The sequence below is a fragment of the Perca fluviatilis genome, chromosome 18 (genome assembly GCF_010015445.1).
Source record: "Perca fluviatilis chromosome 18, GENO_Pfluv_1.0, whole genome shotgun sequence".
Lineage (NCBI taxonomy): Eukaryota > Metazoa > Chordata > Actinopteri > Perciformes > Percidae > Perca > Perca fluviatilis.
This window is the reverse complement of record NC_053129.1, coordinates 30062886-30081892: the sequence shown is the minus strand read 5'-3', so window position 1 is coordinate 30081892 and position 19007 is coordinate 30062886. Positions and strand designations below refer to the sequence as shown.

The window sequence follows — 19007 nt, the reverse complement described above, 5'->3', positions numbered from 1 at the left end:
ACAATCACTTCCTTGACTTTTGCTGCCGCAATCACTTATATACTATTATGTATATTGTATAATTTTGTTACACTTACACAATTCGGTTACACTTGCACTATCACTATACTGACTGTATAATCCTGTTACACTTGCACTATCAGTATTCTGACTGTATAATGCTGTTACACTTGCACTATCAGTATTCTGACTGTATAATTCGGTTACACTTGCACTATCACTATACTGACTGTATAATCCTGTTACACTTGCACTATCAGTATTCTGACTGTATAATGCTGTTACACTTGCACTATCAGTATTCTGACTGTATAATTCGGTTACACTTGCAGTATCTATAGACTGACTTTTACTACATTCAACATTCTTATAGACAGTCTTTTCAGGTTTAGTGTGTTACCTCTGATCTACGTCAGTAACTACAGCAGATATTGCACTAACTGTATATTCGGCTCTTCACTACATTTTGGCTTCTTACAGTCTGTTTATCTATACTTATTACGTTATAATTGTAACGGTTCTAATTCACTAACTGGTCCACATTTTGCAAAATCTGTATTTTGACTCTTTAAGCGGTGATGCTGTCTATTAATTGTATACTGCATTATCTCCTTATCACTTTTGCATATCCCTCGGCTTACTCACATCACACGTTTGTGTCAGCCTTGTAATGCCTACTTATTCTGCACTTTATGTAGCCTTTACGTAGCCTATTGTATTTTGTACTGCTGTTTTGTATTGAATGTGAACTGATATGTTGTCTCGCATGCTCACGCTTTCTTAGCCAGGTTGCCGTTGCAAATGAGAACCTGTTCTCAACGGCCTAGCTGGTTAAATAAAGGTTAAATAAAATAAAAAATAAAAAATAGTTTTTAAAATAGACATAAAACATTTTTTACTGTAATACAACACGGTCAGTAGGGGAGATCAGTGGCAATGTAACATCTCAAATTGCACCAATCAGAAATGAGACACAGCCACTTTAGGCCTAAAGGTTAGAGAAGCGAGCTTGTGACCGGGAGGTCGTCGGTTCAATCCCCAGACCGACAGGATAAAATGTGGGTGGGGAAAGTAAAAAAGCAGCGCTTGTCCCCTCCCTCATTACCACCACTGAGGTGCCCTTGAGCAAGGCCCTTAACCTCCAACCGCTCCAGTGGAGCTGCTCAGTGGCCAGCAGATCAGACTGTGGGTGTACTGGGCAACTACCAGGTATGAATGTGGAACTGTGTGAATGTGATCAGGGCGTTCCTGCAAAAGAGAGGCTGCCTCTCAGTGAACCTCCCCTGAATAAATAAAGGTTAAATAAAAAAAAATAAAAAAACATGCACAGGGTCTGTGATGTTCCCTCCCTGCCTGCCGAAGGACAAACTGATGTCTCATACTTGTTAAGGCGCTGACACACCAACCCGATTATCGGCCGTCGGACAGTCTGGCGAGGTCGGTGACTCAAGTCTGTTTGGTGTTCCGTGTCGTCGTCAGTCAGAGGAGCTGTTGGCTTTCATTTGGGCCAATTTGACTTGTTGAATTGGCCAGTGGGCAGTCGGACTCAATGACCAATCTGATTGGTGGAGTGCTAGCCCTTGACTAGCGAATCAGTGCACTTATGTTAAAACACTTAACGGAAATGACGAGCAGGATGAGCGTGACTAAGCCTCTCAAAATCTGACGAAAATCTTTCAAACTGACCTTTGTCGATCAAAAAAACAGACAGATTCAGCAACTGTATGGCCTATTTCTCGCTTAAAATGTTTTCAGAAACACGTTTCGGTTATTATTTTCGTAAAATACGAGATAGTATTCTGAAAGAGCCGCCATTATGGTCGGCTTTGAAAGTCGGGAGAAGCCAGACCCACGTGACGCGTTCGTCATTTCCGGTTTTATTTTTTAGGGCGACAATACAGATTAGCGTCGCCTGCTGTTATGGAGACATATTACGTCTCGCGCAAGTTGGCGTCGCTTCGGTGTGTTCTGAGGCACTTTTTGGACCGACGGGAGCCGACTGATCAGTCTGACTGGCTTTTCTGACGGTCGGCCGGCGGTGTCAGAGCCTTTACATGTTTTTCTGCCGAGACTTGTATAGTTATATGATATATTAGTATACCGTTTTAATTAAACTGAAATTATTTGTTCAATATGGCAATGGCAGTTTTATTTACAAAGCACTTTTCATTACGAGTGCTTTCAATTAGAAGAAAAATATGAAAAGATAAGCATAAATATTAGAATAAAGCATAAACAACAAAAATAAGAATACAGTAAAAGCATAATCACAACAAGACAAGCTATAAGTTTTTTTTAGTAAAGTTTTAAGTTTGAATAGATGTTACATTGTTTTAACTATATCCCAATACTTTAGGGAGTTTATTGTGATCCTTGGTATTAATATGAAGATATTACGTGTGCTGTTACAGTTACCCCTAGAAGTGGGCAGTTGTTATATTTGTTTCAGTGCATGATCTGACTCTAACATGGCTTATAAAAACATTTGATGACTGTAAACAAGTAGAACACAGATACACGTTATAGGTTCTTGACTAATGACGTCCAAACCAAAGGTTGTTACTACTGCCCCCCCAGTCTCCCCTGCTGTTCATCTAATCTTATCCTTTCTCAGATTTAGAATTCTAATGTATACTGAAGAACAGTTTTTAAACTCACAACATTGTCGTTCCTCCGTGTTTTGTTTCCTGAAAAGACAAAATAGGAGGTTGACCTATAAGCTTGCACAAAGGAAATCCAGTTTTATTAAAATGTCCTGCTTTGTAAAAGTTTTGAGCTTTTCTCTCACCTTTCGTTTTCTTCCAACTGATGACAGCCACAATGATTATTAAGAGTGCTACTAAAACCAGAGCCACGATGATGTACACCAACATATCTGCCAACATAATAGAAATATTTAAAGCATTTTGACTGCAGGTTTTTGCTCTGTTCAAAATCCTCTAGCTAACAGAGAATTATATGTCAATGTTTAAACATTCAATTTACAATTTTAACCAAATCAAATGATCTTTTGGTACAATACTGCATGCTGTAAAAACTCAATCTGAAACTAGTTATAAAAAAACATATTCAAGCCACACGGTTCTTCCAAAGCTTTCGACCTCATTTCACAGTTGAGATGTAACATAAAGATACATCAACATGTTGAGTCATACCTTTAATGCTGCTTTCAGTTGTTAATGATTCTGTGGTTGTTGTTATTGTGTCCCCACCTGAACAGATGAACACAACTCGACACACTGTTGGGATATTTGCCTTGGATTTTTCATTGATGCCTACTGTATTTGTTCATGCCCTCTACCAAAAAGCACCGTCTTATTTTCACATATACTAGTTCCAAGAAGCTCTTCTTTTTTCTTTTTCCAAAGAAATCGCAAAAAAATAAATAAATACATTTTATTAAATGTATTAATTAATTACTGAGTAAAATAAAAACATATAAATGGTTTAAACACGAGAGAAGGAGACTGACAGGAAGAGAGAGAGATTGTAGAAACAGATCCATCAACATGTTGAGTCATACCTTGTAGGTTTGGTGAAGAGTCATTTGTTCCTGATTTAATGCTGCTTTCAGTTGTTAATGATTCTGTGGGGGTTGTTGTTATTGTTGTGTTTTATTGTTGTTGTGTGGTGGTGGTGGGGGGAGCCCACCGAACGGGAAAAACACACCAAACCACACTTTTTTTTTTTTTTTTAAAAAATTTATTTTTATAAAATAAACTCATATTTTAAGTAATTATTCTCATCAATTTGAAATGACTTTAAACAGCTCAACATGTTCTCACCTGGTTTCTCACCTGAGGACTGAGGGCTGAAGGGAAACTCCTTCACTTTGTCTCCTTCAGTCACTTCACACCTAAAGAGCTGAAACCTTGATGTGTAAATAAAATGAGAAGTAGGAAAGGTCACAGAGGCGTTGCAGGGAGACTGTGATGTCTTCATCTGTTGGTTTTTTAATTTATCCACATCTTGACCCTGAAACAGCCACTTCACTTTGTGTTTACATCGTTCATATGTCGACACAGAGCAGTTTAACGTCACCTCATCACTGTCCTGATGTTCAGTCACTGGTGAAGATGGAGATATTGTGAGAGAAAGACAACAAGAGTAAAATTAACTGATTAGCTTCATCACTGAAATCATGATTATTGTAATGTTACAGTATATTGTTCTAATGAAAAAGTTAAAAAATATTATAATGTAAATACTCACTGGTAACAACAGACAGAATAACAACAGTCTCTAGAGCTTGTTGTCGTGATCTAAACTGTGAGCATCTATAATGACCAGCATCCTCCTCTGTGACCTTCTTTATAACCAGAGAACAGTTCGCTGTAACACTCAGTCTGTCTGATTTAACTTTGGCTTTTTCAACAATCCTCCCATCAAGAACCAGATCTACTGCTGCTGTGCGTCTTGAATCAGTGAAGATCCAGTGAGTACTGTCACAAACCGGACTGTCTATTTGACAAGACAAAGTGACTTCATCTCCAACTCTGACAATGGAGGAGCTGATAAATGGTCCTGTTGCTGGTACTGAAAAGATGACAGTAAAATATAAATATTAAAGACAAGTAAATATATGATTACTAAAGTCACTGTGAAGAAAATGTTAAATAAAACAAAAGTTAGCATTTCTGCCTCATCGTGGCTTCATGTTGATTCATTTTACTGGAAAAGAAACACACTGCTTGTCTGTCTTGGTTAAATGAAGGTTAGGTAATAAAGTAACAATGATATTAATAAATTACCTTTATTAATTTTTAAATTATTCATATTCATGTTGTACGTTCTTACCTGTAAACTGAAGCACCAGTATCAGAAATAAAGAGGTTTTAGTCCATCTGAATTCAGCCATCGTGTCTCTCTGTCTCTCTCTGCTTCTTCTTGTTCTTCTTCAGTTCAAGTCTCTGAACTAGTTGCTTCTTAAAGACAAATGTTGTATCAACTTCCTCTAAACAGCAAAGTGTCACTTCCTCATCCTTCCTTTCATGTCAGTTGAAATCTCTAAAGTGACTCAAATTTGTGTCACTTCCTGTTGCTTTATTTACTTTCATTAAAACATAGAAAATAAAGTGAACAGTGATGAAGACACATTAAAGTGACTAACGGTAGAAGTTAATCAAGACAAACATTAATTATGCTCACTTACATTTCAAGCAGCCATAATATTAGGTTTTTACCAGAGGTGGAATGCTCCACTTTACATTACATGTCATTTAGCTGACGCTTTTTATCCAAAGTGACTTACAATTGCTATATATGTCAGAGGTCGCACGCCTCTGGAGCAACTAGGGGTTAAGTGTCTTGCTCAGGGACACATTGGTTGATGTATCACAGTGGGAATTGAGGCCCTGTTTACACGACATCGCTCGCGGGTGAAAATAACAAAATATTGTTATGTGCCTTTTGTTTAGACGGCAATGGTGTTTTTGTGGGGCTTAAAAACGTGAAACCATCCTCCAGAGTGGAAATCTTAAAATCGCTCCACCGTCGCGTTCCCGTCCAACGGGTAAAAACACAAAAGTCTGCTCCGATCTGCTCACGGTGGCTCTCGTCGTGTATGCGTTTACGTCACAGGCATGCGCCAGTACAGGAAAATAACAACAAACATGTTGGATTAATGCTACGTATTGTCCGTACGTCTATATATTTTGACTGACCTTTGTGGCTTTGTAATCTAAGGTTATTTGGAGCAATAACTCCACCTACTCGTCTGTCCAGACAAAATTGTCAGCTTTTGTTGTTCGCTTCGCCATGTTTTGGTTTTGCGCTACTATGGAGAGAAGTAGAAGGAAGGTTCTAGCAGGTAAGTGGACTTGGTGGTGTTGTGTGGCAGTGCTTCACCCTACCACCTAGCTGCCTGGTGTGCATACTACATTGAATTGCACACACTTTTGTGTCACCATATGCACGCAGATTTCCCCCCAAAACGCTTGTCTAAATGCAGAATAAAAAGTGAGAACGCAACGCCACTTTTGCATTTTCTCTTCAGATTGTTTCTGTCTAAACATAGCCTGAACCCAGATCTCCCACACCAAAGGCATGTGTCATATCCACTGCGCCATCACCCCCCCATACTTTAACTGAAAACCACGTATCTCCAGATGTGTTGATGTTGAATGTTTGTGATAAACTGAGGGATGAAGTGTTCCTTCATGTGTTGAGAAAATCCTCCTCCTTCTTAAGCTAAATAAAGTCTTTAAAAAGCCTTGCGGATCAGCTTAAAAATACATCGTCACAAAGCTGAAGACAGGGCTGTTTTTCTGACACCATGAAAAGTTTTCAAACTGTTTAGAGATAAGTGGTTCTCACAGGACAGCGACACTACAAACATATGATGATATTTTAGAATATGATGCGTTACTGTAGATAAAACTACCCAACAGCATATAAAGGAGTTAAAATGAGCACAACCTTAAACATCTACAGCAGTAAAATGAAACATACACATTAATGCAGCAGTAATATTAATCCAAAAACATAAAATATAATAGGAAACACTGACTGAGGGAACATTTTACTGAACAATGAGTACTTTAACTTTAAGTACATTTAGCTGATAATACTTACATACTTTTCAGGGGCAGAGCCAGATGTTGTAAACCTTTGGGGCTCAGTCCAAACCTAGGCCGCTTACGGCAGCTATATGAACTATTTTTCATGCCATTTGATAATAGAATGCCTAAAAATCTCATTTGGTCATTTGGGAAAACATGACTCATTTTTACTTCTGCCACCTAAAAACAGGCATTCATTGTCTGATGTTTCTATTTTGAAGTTACATAACATAGGGTAGGATTTTGACGTAATCAGCATTACTAATCCTAAAACCTATTTTTAGTAGAGTTCACATATTGAACAGCCATATTTCCCCAGTGATAGAACTCTTCTTCATTGGTTTGGCGCTCCAGTCAGAGAGACTGATGGTTGGTTTCTCTGTGGCGTTTTCTGACGGCAGGGACCCCCGCTTCCCAGCATTGGACGCTTGGTGGGCTCGCCACTACCCGTTATCAGTTTACACCCTCCTACAGCCGCGGTGGCCTGACCTGATTGGACGAACGCTTCACTTGGGGTTGTCTGCTCCCGAAGTTCTTAACAGACCAACAGGGCGGCTCGTTGGGAAAACCTTCTCTGATTTTACAAAAATAGTTTACGGAAATGGGTTTCTGCAAACATTTTGTGCAAGAAATAAGCTGCAGTTGCTGAATCTGTCTCCATTTCAGATCGGCAATGGTCAGATTATAAGATCTTGGTCAGTTTGTCATTTGCATAAAGTAGCCTGGATTCAACTTTATGCAAATGAGGAGCGAGCAACTTGCCACCCTGCTTCCAAAAGTCGTGCCACTTTACCAGTATACATTGCGCCGCTGCTCACATAGACAATAAATGGGAAGGGTGAAAATGATGCTTGCCAATGGACACATACCATAATGGGCAATCACACGGTAAAGTTGAAGTTATTTAAAAACCTTAAAGCTATAGTGAGTAGTTTCTGTTGCCCCCATGAGGAATTGTAAGTAATGACAACAAAACTGTCGGGGCATCCACATGATACAAGCCTTCCGTGATCGCGCACCACCCCCACCCCTCCTCCACCCAGTTACTAGTAGCCAAGGAGGACACGGAGGATTAAAAAAACATGATGGACTCTTCAGAAGAGGTTATTATATTTTTTTCTCTATTATTTACAGAGAGAGTTGTGTTGAGCTGAAAGTCTTAATTAGCTTTGTATCAACTCATTTGGGAATGGCTTGAATGTAACGGACGTTCATTATTATAAAAAAGTTATGCACTAAAGCTTTAAAGATTTGGGGCTTTTGAGACAGACATTCTCACTCTGCCCCTAATACTTTTACTTCAGTGAAGGATGTGAATACTTCTTTCAGCACTGGTTATTACTTCTCCATTTCACATTGTGCTACTAGTTAAGCTACAGCTCCCCCTTCTGGACTAAAAGGCTTTTTGCAGCCATAAAAATGATGCTAATAATAATCCCAGGCTAATAAAAAAAGCATTTAGCAGTATTAATTATCCATGTAAAATAATTAATGATACGAGCTGTAACTTAACTGTGCTGTCTTATTTTTGGGGGTTGTTGACGGTGGCGTAGAGGTTGCTGAGATCAGCAGAGGCTGCAGCAGCAGCAGAGGAAGAGGGAGCTTTCACGGTGCTGTAGGTCACTGCATCATCTTCATCATCATCTCCACCCCGAGCCTGGGAATCAAAAGACAACACGTAAATTACACAATATGAAACAGAATAATGCAACATTATGATATCCAGCGCCACAGAAACACAACACACTGCTCAATAATGACACAGCATCATCATCACTGTAACCAATCAGCAGCTGACCTGGGCTCTCCTGTTGGTCTTCTTGGTGTAGCTGATGGAGGCGTAGGAAACACCATCTTCAGGATCAGCCTGCACAGAGGAGACAACATAAAGGCTGCTCAGTAACATGTGGGGACTTCATTGGGTTCTATTGTGGTGTCGTCCAGCTGCATCATCAGACTCCTCCACGTCTTCTCTCGCAGAAGGAAGTCAGACTCACCGAGTGGCTCTCAGAGATACATTTTAAAATCTATAAACCAGTCAGTGTAACTTTGGACTGGGTGTAATGTGTGATCTAGATCTAGTCTTCTTAAAAACGCTCTATGAAGGCTGTTTAGAGTTTGATGACACGTTTAAAGAGGAGCTGATTACCATACCATGTATCTGTACTCTGCCTCTTACCACATCATCATAACTGTTGTATGCTGTATGTATTTGTCTTTATTGCCTGTCGCTACCTGTAGATACATCTATGTATTGTATGTGTCATTAACCTTGTATGTCACTGTTGTTACACTGTCTTTACAAAATAAAAAAGAGGAGCTGGACTTTACAGACATTTGATAACTCAGCCATAAAACTCACCACGTTTTCCAGAGGCGGGGAAGTATTTCAGAGTGCGGGTGCTGGCGGGGAAACAAAGCGCAGAATTACCTTTTGATGGTAATACTTTGTATAACTATAAGGACTAATACAGCCATACTATGTAAAGATCCTTTGCAGCGGTTTACCTTTGTGGTTTTCCCTCTTGTTCACTGTCTCTTTGGATTTGGTTGGTTATTTGGTCTTTTTGTTAATATTTCCATGTGGATTGTTTCATCTGTCTGTGTTTTGTTCCCTGAAGAGACAAAAGAGAGTTAACTTTAGGATCCACAATAAAAATACATACTTATTGAAAGATCTCGTTGGTAATTGTTTCATCTGTGAATGTTCTCACCTTTAGCTCTCTTCCATCTGATGACAGCCACAGTGATTATTAGGAGCGCTGCAACAGCCACAAAGACAACGATGAGCCACCACCACCAACCTGGAAAGAGAATAAAAACATTATCTAAGAGGACAGCGTCTTATTTGTTAGTTTGTGTTGCAAAGAAACAACATCAGAGAGAGAGAGAAAGAAAGAGATTGCAATGTTACACAGCTGTTTACACCAGAGGCCTGTACTACGAAGCAGGATTTGGCGTTAACGAGCTAACTTAAGGCTCAACCCAGGATTTTCTGTACTACGAAGGTGGATCAGTTGTTATCGGGTTCAATCGCCATGGTAACTCATGCTGAACACCTAACCTGGTCGGTAGCAGGTTAAGTTGGAGATCAGAGATCAACCGGTGTAAAAGCACCGCCTACTGACCAATCAATACTCGATTGATAACGGCTTCACCGTTCTTAAAGAAGATCAGGCGGAGCTCGGTGCAGAGAGAGAGAGAGAGAGAGAGGAGAGAGAGAGAGAGAGAGAGAGAGAGAGAGAGAGATGCGCTCATAAAAGTTAAAACATTTACATTTATTTTTTTTAGAGACCAACAACCACGTTAACATGGGTATTTTTATGAAATATAGCCTAGGCTATATATTTTAATGGGAGGGAATTACATATCGGCTTCTTGAGCCGTGTGTCGCCAATGCGCACATAGGTTTGAATTATGTTTTTATATGTTTTATTTGCTCTAACGATCGCTTCCCACTGCCAGGGTTGCAACTGAAATAATAGGCTAAAGCAACGACAGTTTATGGAAAGCACAAGTGTAATTATGGTAAGATCCACCTGATCCACATTGTTGCTGCTGTCAGAGACTCTGCTAGTTGATCAGTCTCAGCTGGACTTGATTGCTGAGACTCTGAACTGATAAAGTAGAGCCGAGCGAGTGGCATGGTGTTCTGGGGGAGCGGAGCTTGTTTCTGGTTGTCGGGCCGGGGGTGTTTGCCAAGCCACCGGTATTGCACTCACAGGATGGGGGTCCATTTGCAGCCGGTTAGGGCTGCTGGCGGTGAAGACAGAAAGACTAGGAATAGAGTTCCTGCGCTGGGGGCCGATGACAGTGAGGGACCGGGTGAACTAGGAGTGCTGCCCGTTCTCCAGCTCTGTTTGTTAGTCTATATCCTTGACGTTCCACTTCTGGGATTGCTCCGGTGCTGCGGTGGATTTATGAGGACTATGGTTGACTGCTCCTCAGATCTCTGAAGGGTAAATTGAGACAGCTAGCTAGACTATCTGTCCAATCTGTTCTCTCTCGCACGACTATTTTGCAAAGGTTCCGTGCGGAGTTTAGCGCCACCCATGACGATTCTGATTGGATTAAAGAAATGCCACTAAACCAGAGCACGGTTTCCTCCCATCCCCGAATGCTATGTGGAGTAGCCAGACCCTCCTTCGGCGCACTTTGGAGGAGGGTCTGGCAAAGCGAGACTACTGTTTGTGGACGTCTAGCACGCTGTCAGCCGCTCCGTTGCTCCAGCGATAGACTGACCTCACCCCTCCGATCGCACATCAGCTGGTTCGGACCAGTTTAACAAGTTCAGACCCCGGGGGAGGGTCCTGATAACTCGGAGACTTAGGTGGTGGGGGTTGGTTTGCTTTACTACTTGGGGGGCTGATTAGCAGGAGGACTGACTTGAGGAAAGGGGTACGCTATAGTTTGACCCATCTTGGTGCTGTCCACAACAGAACTGCTGTTACCTTATGAATTATGCGTTGTTAAATAAAAGGGCTGTATTTTTCTACATTAGTGTTGGTTAACTAAGTTTATTACAATATGATCTGCAAATAAAGAAATGTTCACCACTTCATTCTACACTGTTTTGTGATTCCCTTCATGTACTAACAGAGTCATAATGGAAAGTGAATCCATAAGTGCTCATATTATGCTTTTTGGCTTTTACCCTTTCCTTTATCGTGTTATATATGTTTTTTGTGCACGTTATAGGTTTACAAAGTGAAAAAGCCCAAAGTCCACCCCAAAGGGACTTACCATCTCCAACAGAAAACACTGTTCACACACTGCTCCAAACAGCTCTGTTGTAGTCCAGCCTTTACTTCAGAGACAAACGTGGTCACTTTGTAACACACGTTATAATGCTCGCCTAGCTTCTAGCGTGGCACGCCCTCATACTCTGCTTCTGACTGGCTAGTAGTCCTTACCTAGGGTCTGCGCATGTGCGACTGAATATGGAACAGAAGTGAGATGCCTCACTCTGTAGCTAACACAGAGAGCTCAACACACAGGGTGAAAAGAGGAGCTGCATCAATGTGCAGTACAATTAAACCAACCTATTCTGGTACAACCTCTAAATACAATTATGAACCTGAAGATGAGCATAATATGAGCACTTTAATATTGATGCATCAACACATTAGTATTCCATTGTTGAGGTTGAGCTACTTTTAACTGCTTTACATCTTAAATGTCCAAGTAGTCGTAGTCGTGCAGTGTGTCCCATTGACATTTGTGTAATTCATGGCTCAATTTAAAATTAATCAAAAATGATTCATCTTTCCCCGTTCACTACAGTACATTTTTTTTTCTGATTAAGGTCCCATGGTGATCCACCAGGAAGGAGGGGAACTTCAACTCTATAGTCACACCCTTTTGACCATCAGGGGCCAGTTGTTCAAAGGTAATCTGATCGGATTTTGGTTATCGGATTGGATCAAATCTTGAAAATGGGTTGTTCAAAAGCGAAAGAAGGATTCTGAAATCCGATTAGATTACGGAATCCAATCCTAGTTTTAATCTGGATCAAACCTTCAGTTTGTGTTGTTCAAAACTTGTCAGTAGGATTTGGATAACTTTGATCCAAAAAAACAGGATTATCCTGATCCCAACAGCGGGTAGGATTTCAAGGTGGATTCCAGGAAGAAAATGTAGTAAAACTTTAAAATTGGTCAAATAATACATTTGTATCATGTAGTGTATATACTTTTATTTATATTTTGCACTTCACTTGTGTAACCGTTATAACAGTGATAAAGTAGATGAAGTAGACATAGGCTACCAATTAAGCTATTCAGTATAGTAAAGTAAAAATAAAATAAAAATAGAAATGATCTTGTCCCCATGTCTAAACGAGAAAGTGAAAGAGCAGAAGCACAGATCGTCCTGGCAGAGGAACAAATCGAGCTGACCAAACTGCAGCAAACCAAAGCCAAATTTCAAATCTGCCTCCTAAAAGCAGGGCTTGGAAATGCTGCTCTGTCCTCCTCAGATGAAGAAGAACCCTTAACATTCTTTATTTTGTAAACTGTTGGACATTTAGCCTTTTGTTTTGTTTTTAAGACATTTTCAAAATATCCACAATATATTTGTTAATGTATATTTGTTTTTATTTGTTGTAACTCAGATGAGGGGTCATGAAAGAAATTATGAATGGAAGTGGATGGTTATTATTTTTGTGTGTTGTCTCAAAATAAGAAACACTTACAGTGACCCCATATTGGCTCTGGATCAACCCTTGTACGCCATCTGGTAAGGACGATTCATTATTTGTTTGTGGGAAAGAAGAAAAAGGTAACACTATAAAGTAATAAATGTAACAAAAGAAATAAATGGGTTGACTCTGAGTCATGTTTGAGCATGTCGACCCAAAGGACAAGAAGGGAACAAATACGCTGTTTGTTAGTTTCAAATATGTCTAAAAAACAGATAGAAATGCACCCAAATTGACCTCACAATCAACAGAAATATAATAATAAAGAAGTTTTGGATGCACACGACCTCCTACTGTGATCTAATATCGATGTAAAAACATTTCACACATCTTAAACGTCCAACTAGTCGTCTCTGCAGTGTGTCCCATTCTGCCTCTCTGTCCCTCCAGACACATTCACACTTCCTCAAACCAGTTGACTGCCATTCTCTTCCTGTCCACCAGATGTCCTCTGACTTTTTCTCCTGTCCCAGTCGCCTCACTCAGTTCAGTCAGGACTCTCATCAGTGTTTTAACCGTTTGTTGAAACTAGTCTCAGTGAGCCCAAACCTTCCAGGGGTTAAAGTAGTTTTCAACACAACTCAATAAGTGTCTCTTTGTCCTAATAAAGTGTGGACTGTCTGTGTGTTTCTGATGTTTATCTGGTCCTCATTAGAGGGTAAAACCTGCAGAGCTCTGCTGCTGGTGTTACCCACATTCTCACCCAAACACTTCTCCTTCAGTTCTCAGAAACAAACTGCAAACATCACCATGAATCCTGTCTGGTTTCTAATAAACACCATCTGAAGAAAGTTGCATTACTGCAAACATTTATGAATGAATGAATGAAAGTTTATTCGGTTACTGAACATAGAACGTAATATATGTACAGCAAATTCATTAGAAACAAGGGTGGTAACCGAAAAGGTGTAGGCTGAAGCCATGGCTTATTATACCTACCCTGTTTTACAAAACAAACCCATCAGAATTTAAACAATAACATGCGTAAACATGTGTATTCATACACACTTACATGTATACATACTATATATATACTCATATACGTACACATATACATACATACATACCTACAGACATATGCACTTAATCACAAACAATTTTTCTTAGGCCACCATACATTGTTTTTTAAAATAATAAATGGAATTGCTCCTCTTAAGATCATCGGTGAGACCATTCCATAAGTCGACCCCTTTTACCGAAATCGTATTCATTTTAAAATTTGTTCTAACCATTTGTTTTTTAAACAGGTTATATTTCTGTTCCCGTTTTTCAAACAAACATAATATGTTTTCAGGCAAAATTTTCCTATAGACTTTGAACATAAAGAGCGCAGTATTCGGACTGACAAGATCTGAAAGTTGTATTGCTTTCTCTTAACCAACCATAACAAGCTCAACTTCCTCAGTCGTCTTTTTCTTCTTTTCAGGTGTGAACAATACGTCAGTGTCACTAATGCACCCTGGGACTGGACACACTGTGAACACCAGACTCAACATGAGATTGTTTGTTGCAGCGTTAGATTGGATCAATGAACACAGAAACATTTAACCATGAGGGAAAATTATGTTTCAAATATGGAAAAGTGAAAATTGAAAAAAAATGTTGGCTGTTTGGCATCTATAACATAATCAAACACACCCCTAACCTGAAAAGTCATTATGAGGAAGTAACATTATCCTCATTTCAGGAAGTAGGTGCAGCATCTCTCGACTAAAGCACTATTTTAGAAACAGTTCTGAGCATCAGAACGAGAGAGAGAAGAAGCAGAGACACAGAGAAGCACGATGGAAGAGTTCAAATGGATCAAAATGTCTTTATTTCTGATACCGCTGCTTCACTTTACAGGTAAGAAGACATATATATATATATATGGAAGGCACAACAATTAAATGTATCATAATTATTGAATTTACTTTGTTAGCAAAATTTTAATTCAAGACAAATCTGTTTTTAACATGGTGAGTTTAGTGAACTCTTGGAAAACAAGGATAAAGAAATAATCGTCACATTATGAACACCAGGGACATCGTTAGGCCTATTTTAGGGGGGCTGAAGCTACCCCAAAATGTTCCCAAGCCCCCCTAAATAATAATAATTATTAATAACAACATAATAACAATTTGATTTATCCTCATTCATATTTATACGCAACAAATGATATATATATACCTAAAAAAAAGAAGCTGAAAAGTCGGAAGTTAGACAGAAGTACAAAGAGTTGTGGTGCTACCAAGAGGATGCACCGCACCATCTCGTTGTATTGGTGTGAACTGGCCCTCCACAGACACACATACACACACCAATACACACGTTAATGGTGAAAGGAAGATTGATTACACATAGTGATACAGAGTGAAATTGTAAGTTGTTTTTAATGACCTGCTTACCTTTAGCTACGTTTTCTTGAGGTAAAGGAAAGGGGATATTTTGGTTTGCTATGGAAAACTATAGTCTAGCTAGAGTGAACGAAGGAAATACAAGAAATAGTTAACTTATCAAGCTAAGCACAACTTTTTATTCATTGCCATTAATATAGCCTATCTCTATAGTAGGCATATTCTAAAACAATATCAATCCCCATTGAATGTTGTTGTCACTGAAAACTAAATGTCATAGGGTCCGTGTTAATGCTATTGTACCGGTGTATCCTTCAATTCATGGAGCAGATGAGATGGATATTGGAAGATATTTCAGCAGAGAGAGAGAGAAGCAGGAGATTGGCAGGGCAGTTGATTCTGAGGGAGCTGGTGTGATTGAGGGCAGTTGTGGTCTATAAGTCTAAGGATTGTTTGGTTTTCTTCTAACAATAAGCATTTGTTGGCAGGTCTAGGTACTATGCATAGCCTAAACTAAATTATTTCATTATATTTATTATATATGCTAGCTATATTCTAACCAACTTAACTTTCTGTATTCATTGGCTGTGATAAATTAAATAAATATGCAGATGTTACCTAAATGTAGGCTAGGCTAAAGATGAGCACATGCCCACAATAAAATAGTTTTATAGTCTGCCTAACACGGTTAATAAACCAAACCTGTTACAAGAGGCCTGTACTACGAATCAAGATCAACATGTCCTGGATTAATTTCAGTAACCCAGCTTCACTAACCCTAACAACCGCGGTCCCGCATAAGCTGTGTCACGACGCTGGTTATCAACTAATACAGTCGCTGCTTCCTAAAACAGGAAGGAAAGCTGGCAAAAAAATAGCCGACGCTGTAGATGCATAAATCACAACGCTTATCAATATCACTTCCCCATCAGTCAGTACCAAGATCTGACCATAATTACACTTGTTCTTTCCATAAACTGCTGTTGCTTTAGCCTATTATTTCAGTTGTAACCCTGGCAGTGGAAGCCATCGTGAGAACAAATAAAATATATAAAAACAAAATTCAAACCGCTGGGCGCATTGGCAACACACGGCTCAAGAAGCAGACAAATAGCCTATATGTAATTCCCTCCCATTACAATCTATATATTTCATGAATATACCCATCAGGGAATGCTAACGGATTGTCGGTCTCTAAATGTTTTAACTTTTATGTGCACACCCCTTTCTCCCTCTCTCTCTCTCTCTCTCTCTCTCTCTCTCTCTCTCTCTCTCTCTCCCTCTCTCTCTCTCTCTCTCTGTAGTACAGGCCTCTGCTCCCGACCAGAGGCCTGTACTACGAAGCAAGATTTGGCGTTAACGAGGTAACTTCAGGTTCAACCCAAGGTTTTCTGTACCACGACGGTGGATCAGTTGTTACCGGGTTCAATCGCCATGGTAACTTATGCTGAGCCCCTAACCTGGGGTCCGTTTCAGGAAGGAGGTTTAACAAACTCTGAGTCTAACCCTGATGTCTGAGTTGATTTTCCCTGAGATGGGAAACTCTGAGTTTTTGGTTCCAGAACAGCTGATATGAGTTGGTTCAATCAACTCAGAGTAGGTTCACGCGCGTGCACCACCACAATAAAAAGAATGGAGCCATGATTCTACGATTCACCATGGTAACAACCACAAACAAACTGGTCGACGGAAATATTCATGCGCACAAACAGCGAGTTTGAACATGCATTTCGTTAAAAAAGCTTCTGCAACAGAGAAAGAATTGGCATGCGAGAAAATTGCTGCTTGAGTCAATGCGTAAGCATTAACAGTGTATTAATTTCATATTTAATCACAGTTAACTTATAATATTACCGGTGAAAACTGGAATTGTATTACACACATTTGGGTGCAATCCTGCGGGCAAAAAATTAAGCTATACTAATCCCATTCTGAGGCTGCAGCACCATGATCATTAACAGAACTATAATGTATAATCATTTATTTCTTTTTAATGTTTCTCACTGGTTTGTGTCCAGGGAACACTACAAAAACGTTTAAAAAACGTTTCAGAGCGAGTCACACTTTTCTGATTGCTCTGCATACAGTGGCTTTACTATTACAGTATGATCCACTACACTGTTATAAAGAAAACTGCCGTTTGCAAAAAACGTAATGCGGCACAAAGAATCTGCTGGGATGTTAAAGCCTGTCCACGATGGTTGATGTTAGTGATATGAGGACGGATAAGGTATCTACATATCTGATGGACTGTGATAAAATGTGGAAATGAAAATACATTTAGTCGCGACTCAGTTTCATCTCCCGAGGTAAACTCTCTCTGAAGTAATACAGCTTTTTCATCAACGGGATCGTCGGCAAAAGGACATGACATGTTTGAGAAAAAAAACGTTTTATAATCTACCTAACAATAAGTTTTTTTATTCATGCAGATAACAAACTGCATTAAAATGCGCCTGATGCAGCTTAAGTTACCTCTCTTTCTGAAACAGAAAACCCAGAGTTTCCCTCATCTCAGGGTTAACAAACTCAGAGTTTTCACTAAACCTGCTTTCTGGAACGGGCTTCTGTTCAGGTGGGGACACAAAAACAACAAAACCAACAACGACCATCACCACCATCACAACAAAACCAACAACAACAACCACCGCCACCACAAAATCAACAACAAAACCAACAACAACCATCGCCACCACAACAACTGAGAGCAGCATTAAAGCAGGTACCAACACAGCAGTATCTGCAGTCAATGCTAAAAACAAAACTAGTGTCTCAATATATTTATGTATCTTCATGAATCTGTTTTTCAAAACATAATATAGCCTTTTTGTACTGATATATTGAAGCATTGAGACATGTAATATAATTAAATGTATGTAAAGTGTATTCTCTCTCCCACCCTCTTTTTAATTTAATTGAATTAAAATGGGTTTTATTGGCATAAGACATGTTAAAGTGATGGTTCGGAGTAATTTACCCTAGGGTCCTTTGCACCATGACCTCGAGCCAAACACCCCCCCAGAAGCTTTTTTCACCTGGGTCTAACACTGGGCGAGTTAGCGTAGAGTAGCATTAGCCGCTGAGTAGCTTAGCGCAGGGGCTAATGGACCCACGTTTTATCTCTTAAACGACCCCACTAATATAATGCCCGAATTAGACCAAGGTCTACTAGTATATATTAAGTTGTTATCGCTTTTATACACAAGCGATGGATTGGAAAGGTACACGCAGAAGTTTATGACCTCCTTGCTGCGCTTTCTCGCTGTTCGCTGCTGCTGCGCCCTGCGTTACACGAGTGCTTAGGGCTGTCTATAAATTACTACACGAAAAGAGATACAACAAAAATATGTATTAATTTAATGATTAAATAAGGTAATGTCTCCAAACTTACCTCAATTATTACTTGTCTCCTGCTAGTTATATTACAGCACTTACTTAAAAAATAAGTTAAATTAAAAAATATTTTTGTTGCATCTCTTTCGGTGTTGTAATTTGTAGACGGCCCTAAGCACTCGTCTCACAGCAGCAACAACAACAGCAGAGAGCAGAAGCCAGCAGGCAAGTGTTATTTACATAACCTTCTGGTGTACTTACAAACTTTCCAATCCATCGTTTTATGAGAGCATAACCTATATATACTAGTGTAGACCTTTGGTATCACGTATTAGTGCGTTAGTTGAAGATGTTACAAACGTGGTCCATTAGCCCCGCGCTTATTCAGCGGCTATAGCTACTTCAAGCCCAATGCTTAATCGAACCAGGTGCTTCTGAAAATGTTTCTTTTTGGCTCGAGGTCATTGTGCAAAGGACCCTAGGGTGAATTACTCCGAACCATCACTTTAACATTGCCAAAGCAAATGTAAAATAACAACAAAAATGTACAAACAATAAGTCTAGATCTACTAAAATAAA

At 39.6% G+C, this 19007-nt stretch overlaps 1 protein-coding gene across 7 annotated transcripts in view; it reads right to left on the bottom strand.

Annotated features, from left to right (window-relative positions):
• The window catches only part of LOC120546869, a 54114-nt gene that overhangs the window by 1171 nt on the left and 33936 nt on the right, over positions 1–19007 (bottom strand). Inside the window, exons 1-9 of one of the 7 annotated variants that reach the window (XM_039782101.1) lie at positions 8359–8445; positions 8074–8217; positions 4798–4925; positions 4213–4536; positions 3786–4067; positions 3524–3586; positions 3156–3212; positions 2789–2875; positions 2659–2687 (exon numbers count right to left, since the gene is read on the bottom strand). In XM_039782101.1, coding sequence (XP_039638035.1) covers positions 2659–2687; positions 2789–2875; positions 3156–3212; positions 3524–3586; positions 3786–4067; positions 4213–4536; positions 4798–4858 — 903 coding nt within the window. In that variant the 5' untranslated portion in view covers positions 4859–4925; positions 8074–8217; positions 8359–8445. Of the gene's footprint in view, positions 1–2658; positions 2688–2788; positions 2878–3155; positions 3213–3523; positions 3587–3785; positions 4068–4212; positions 4537–4797; positions 5260–8073; positions 8218–8358; positions 8446–19007 lie in introns of those variants that run through there. The other 6 variants (XM_039782103.1, XM_039782107.1, XM_039782104.1 and 3 more) reach the window with 6 other exon arrangements.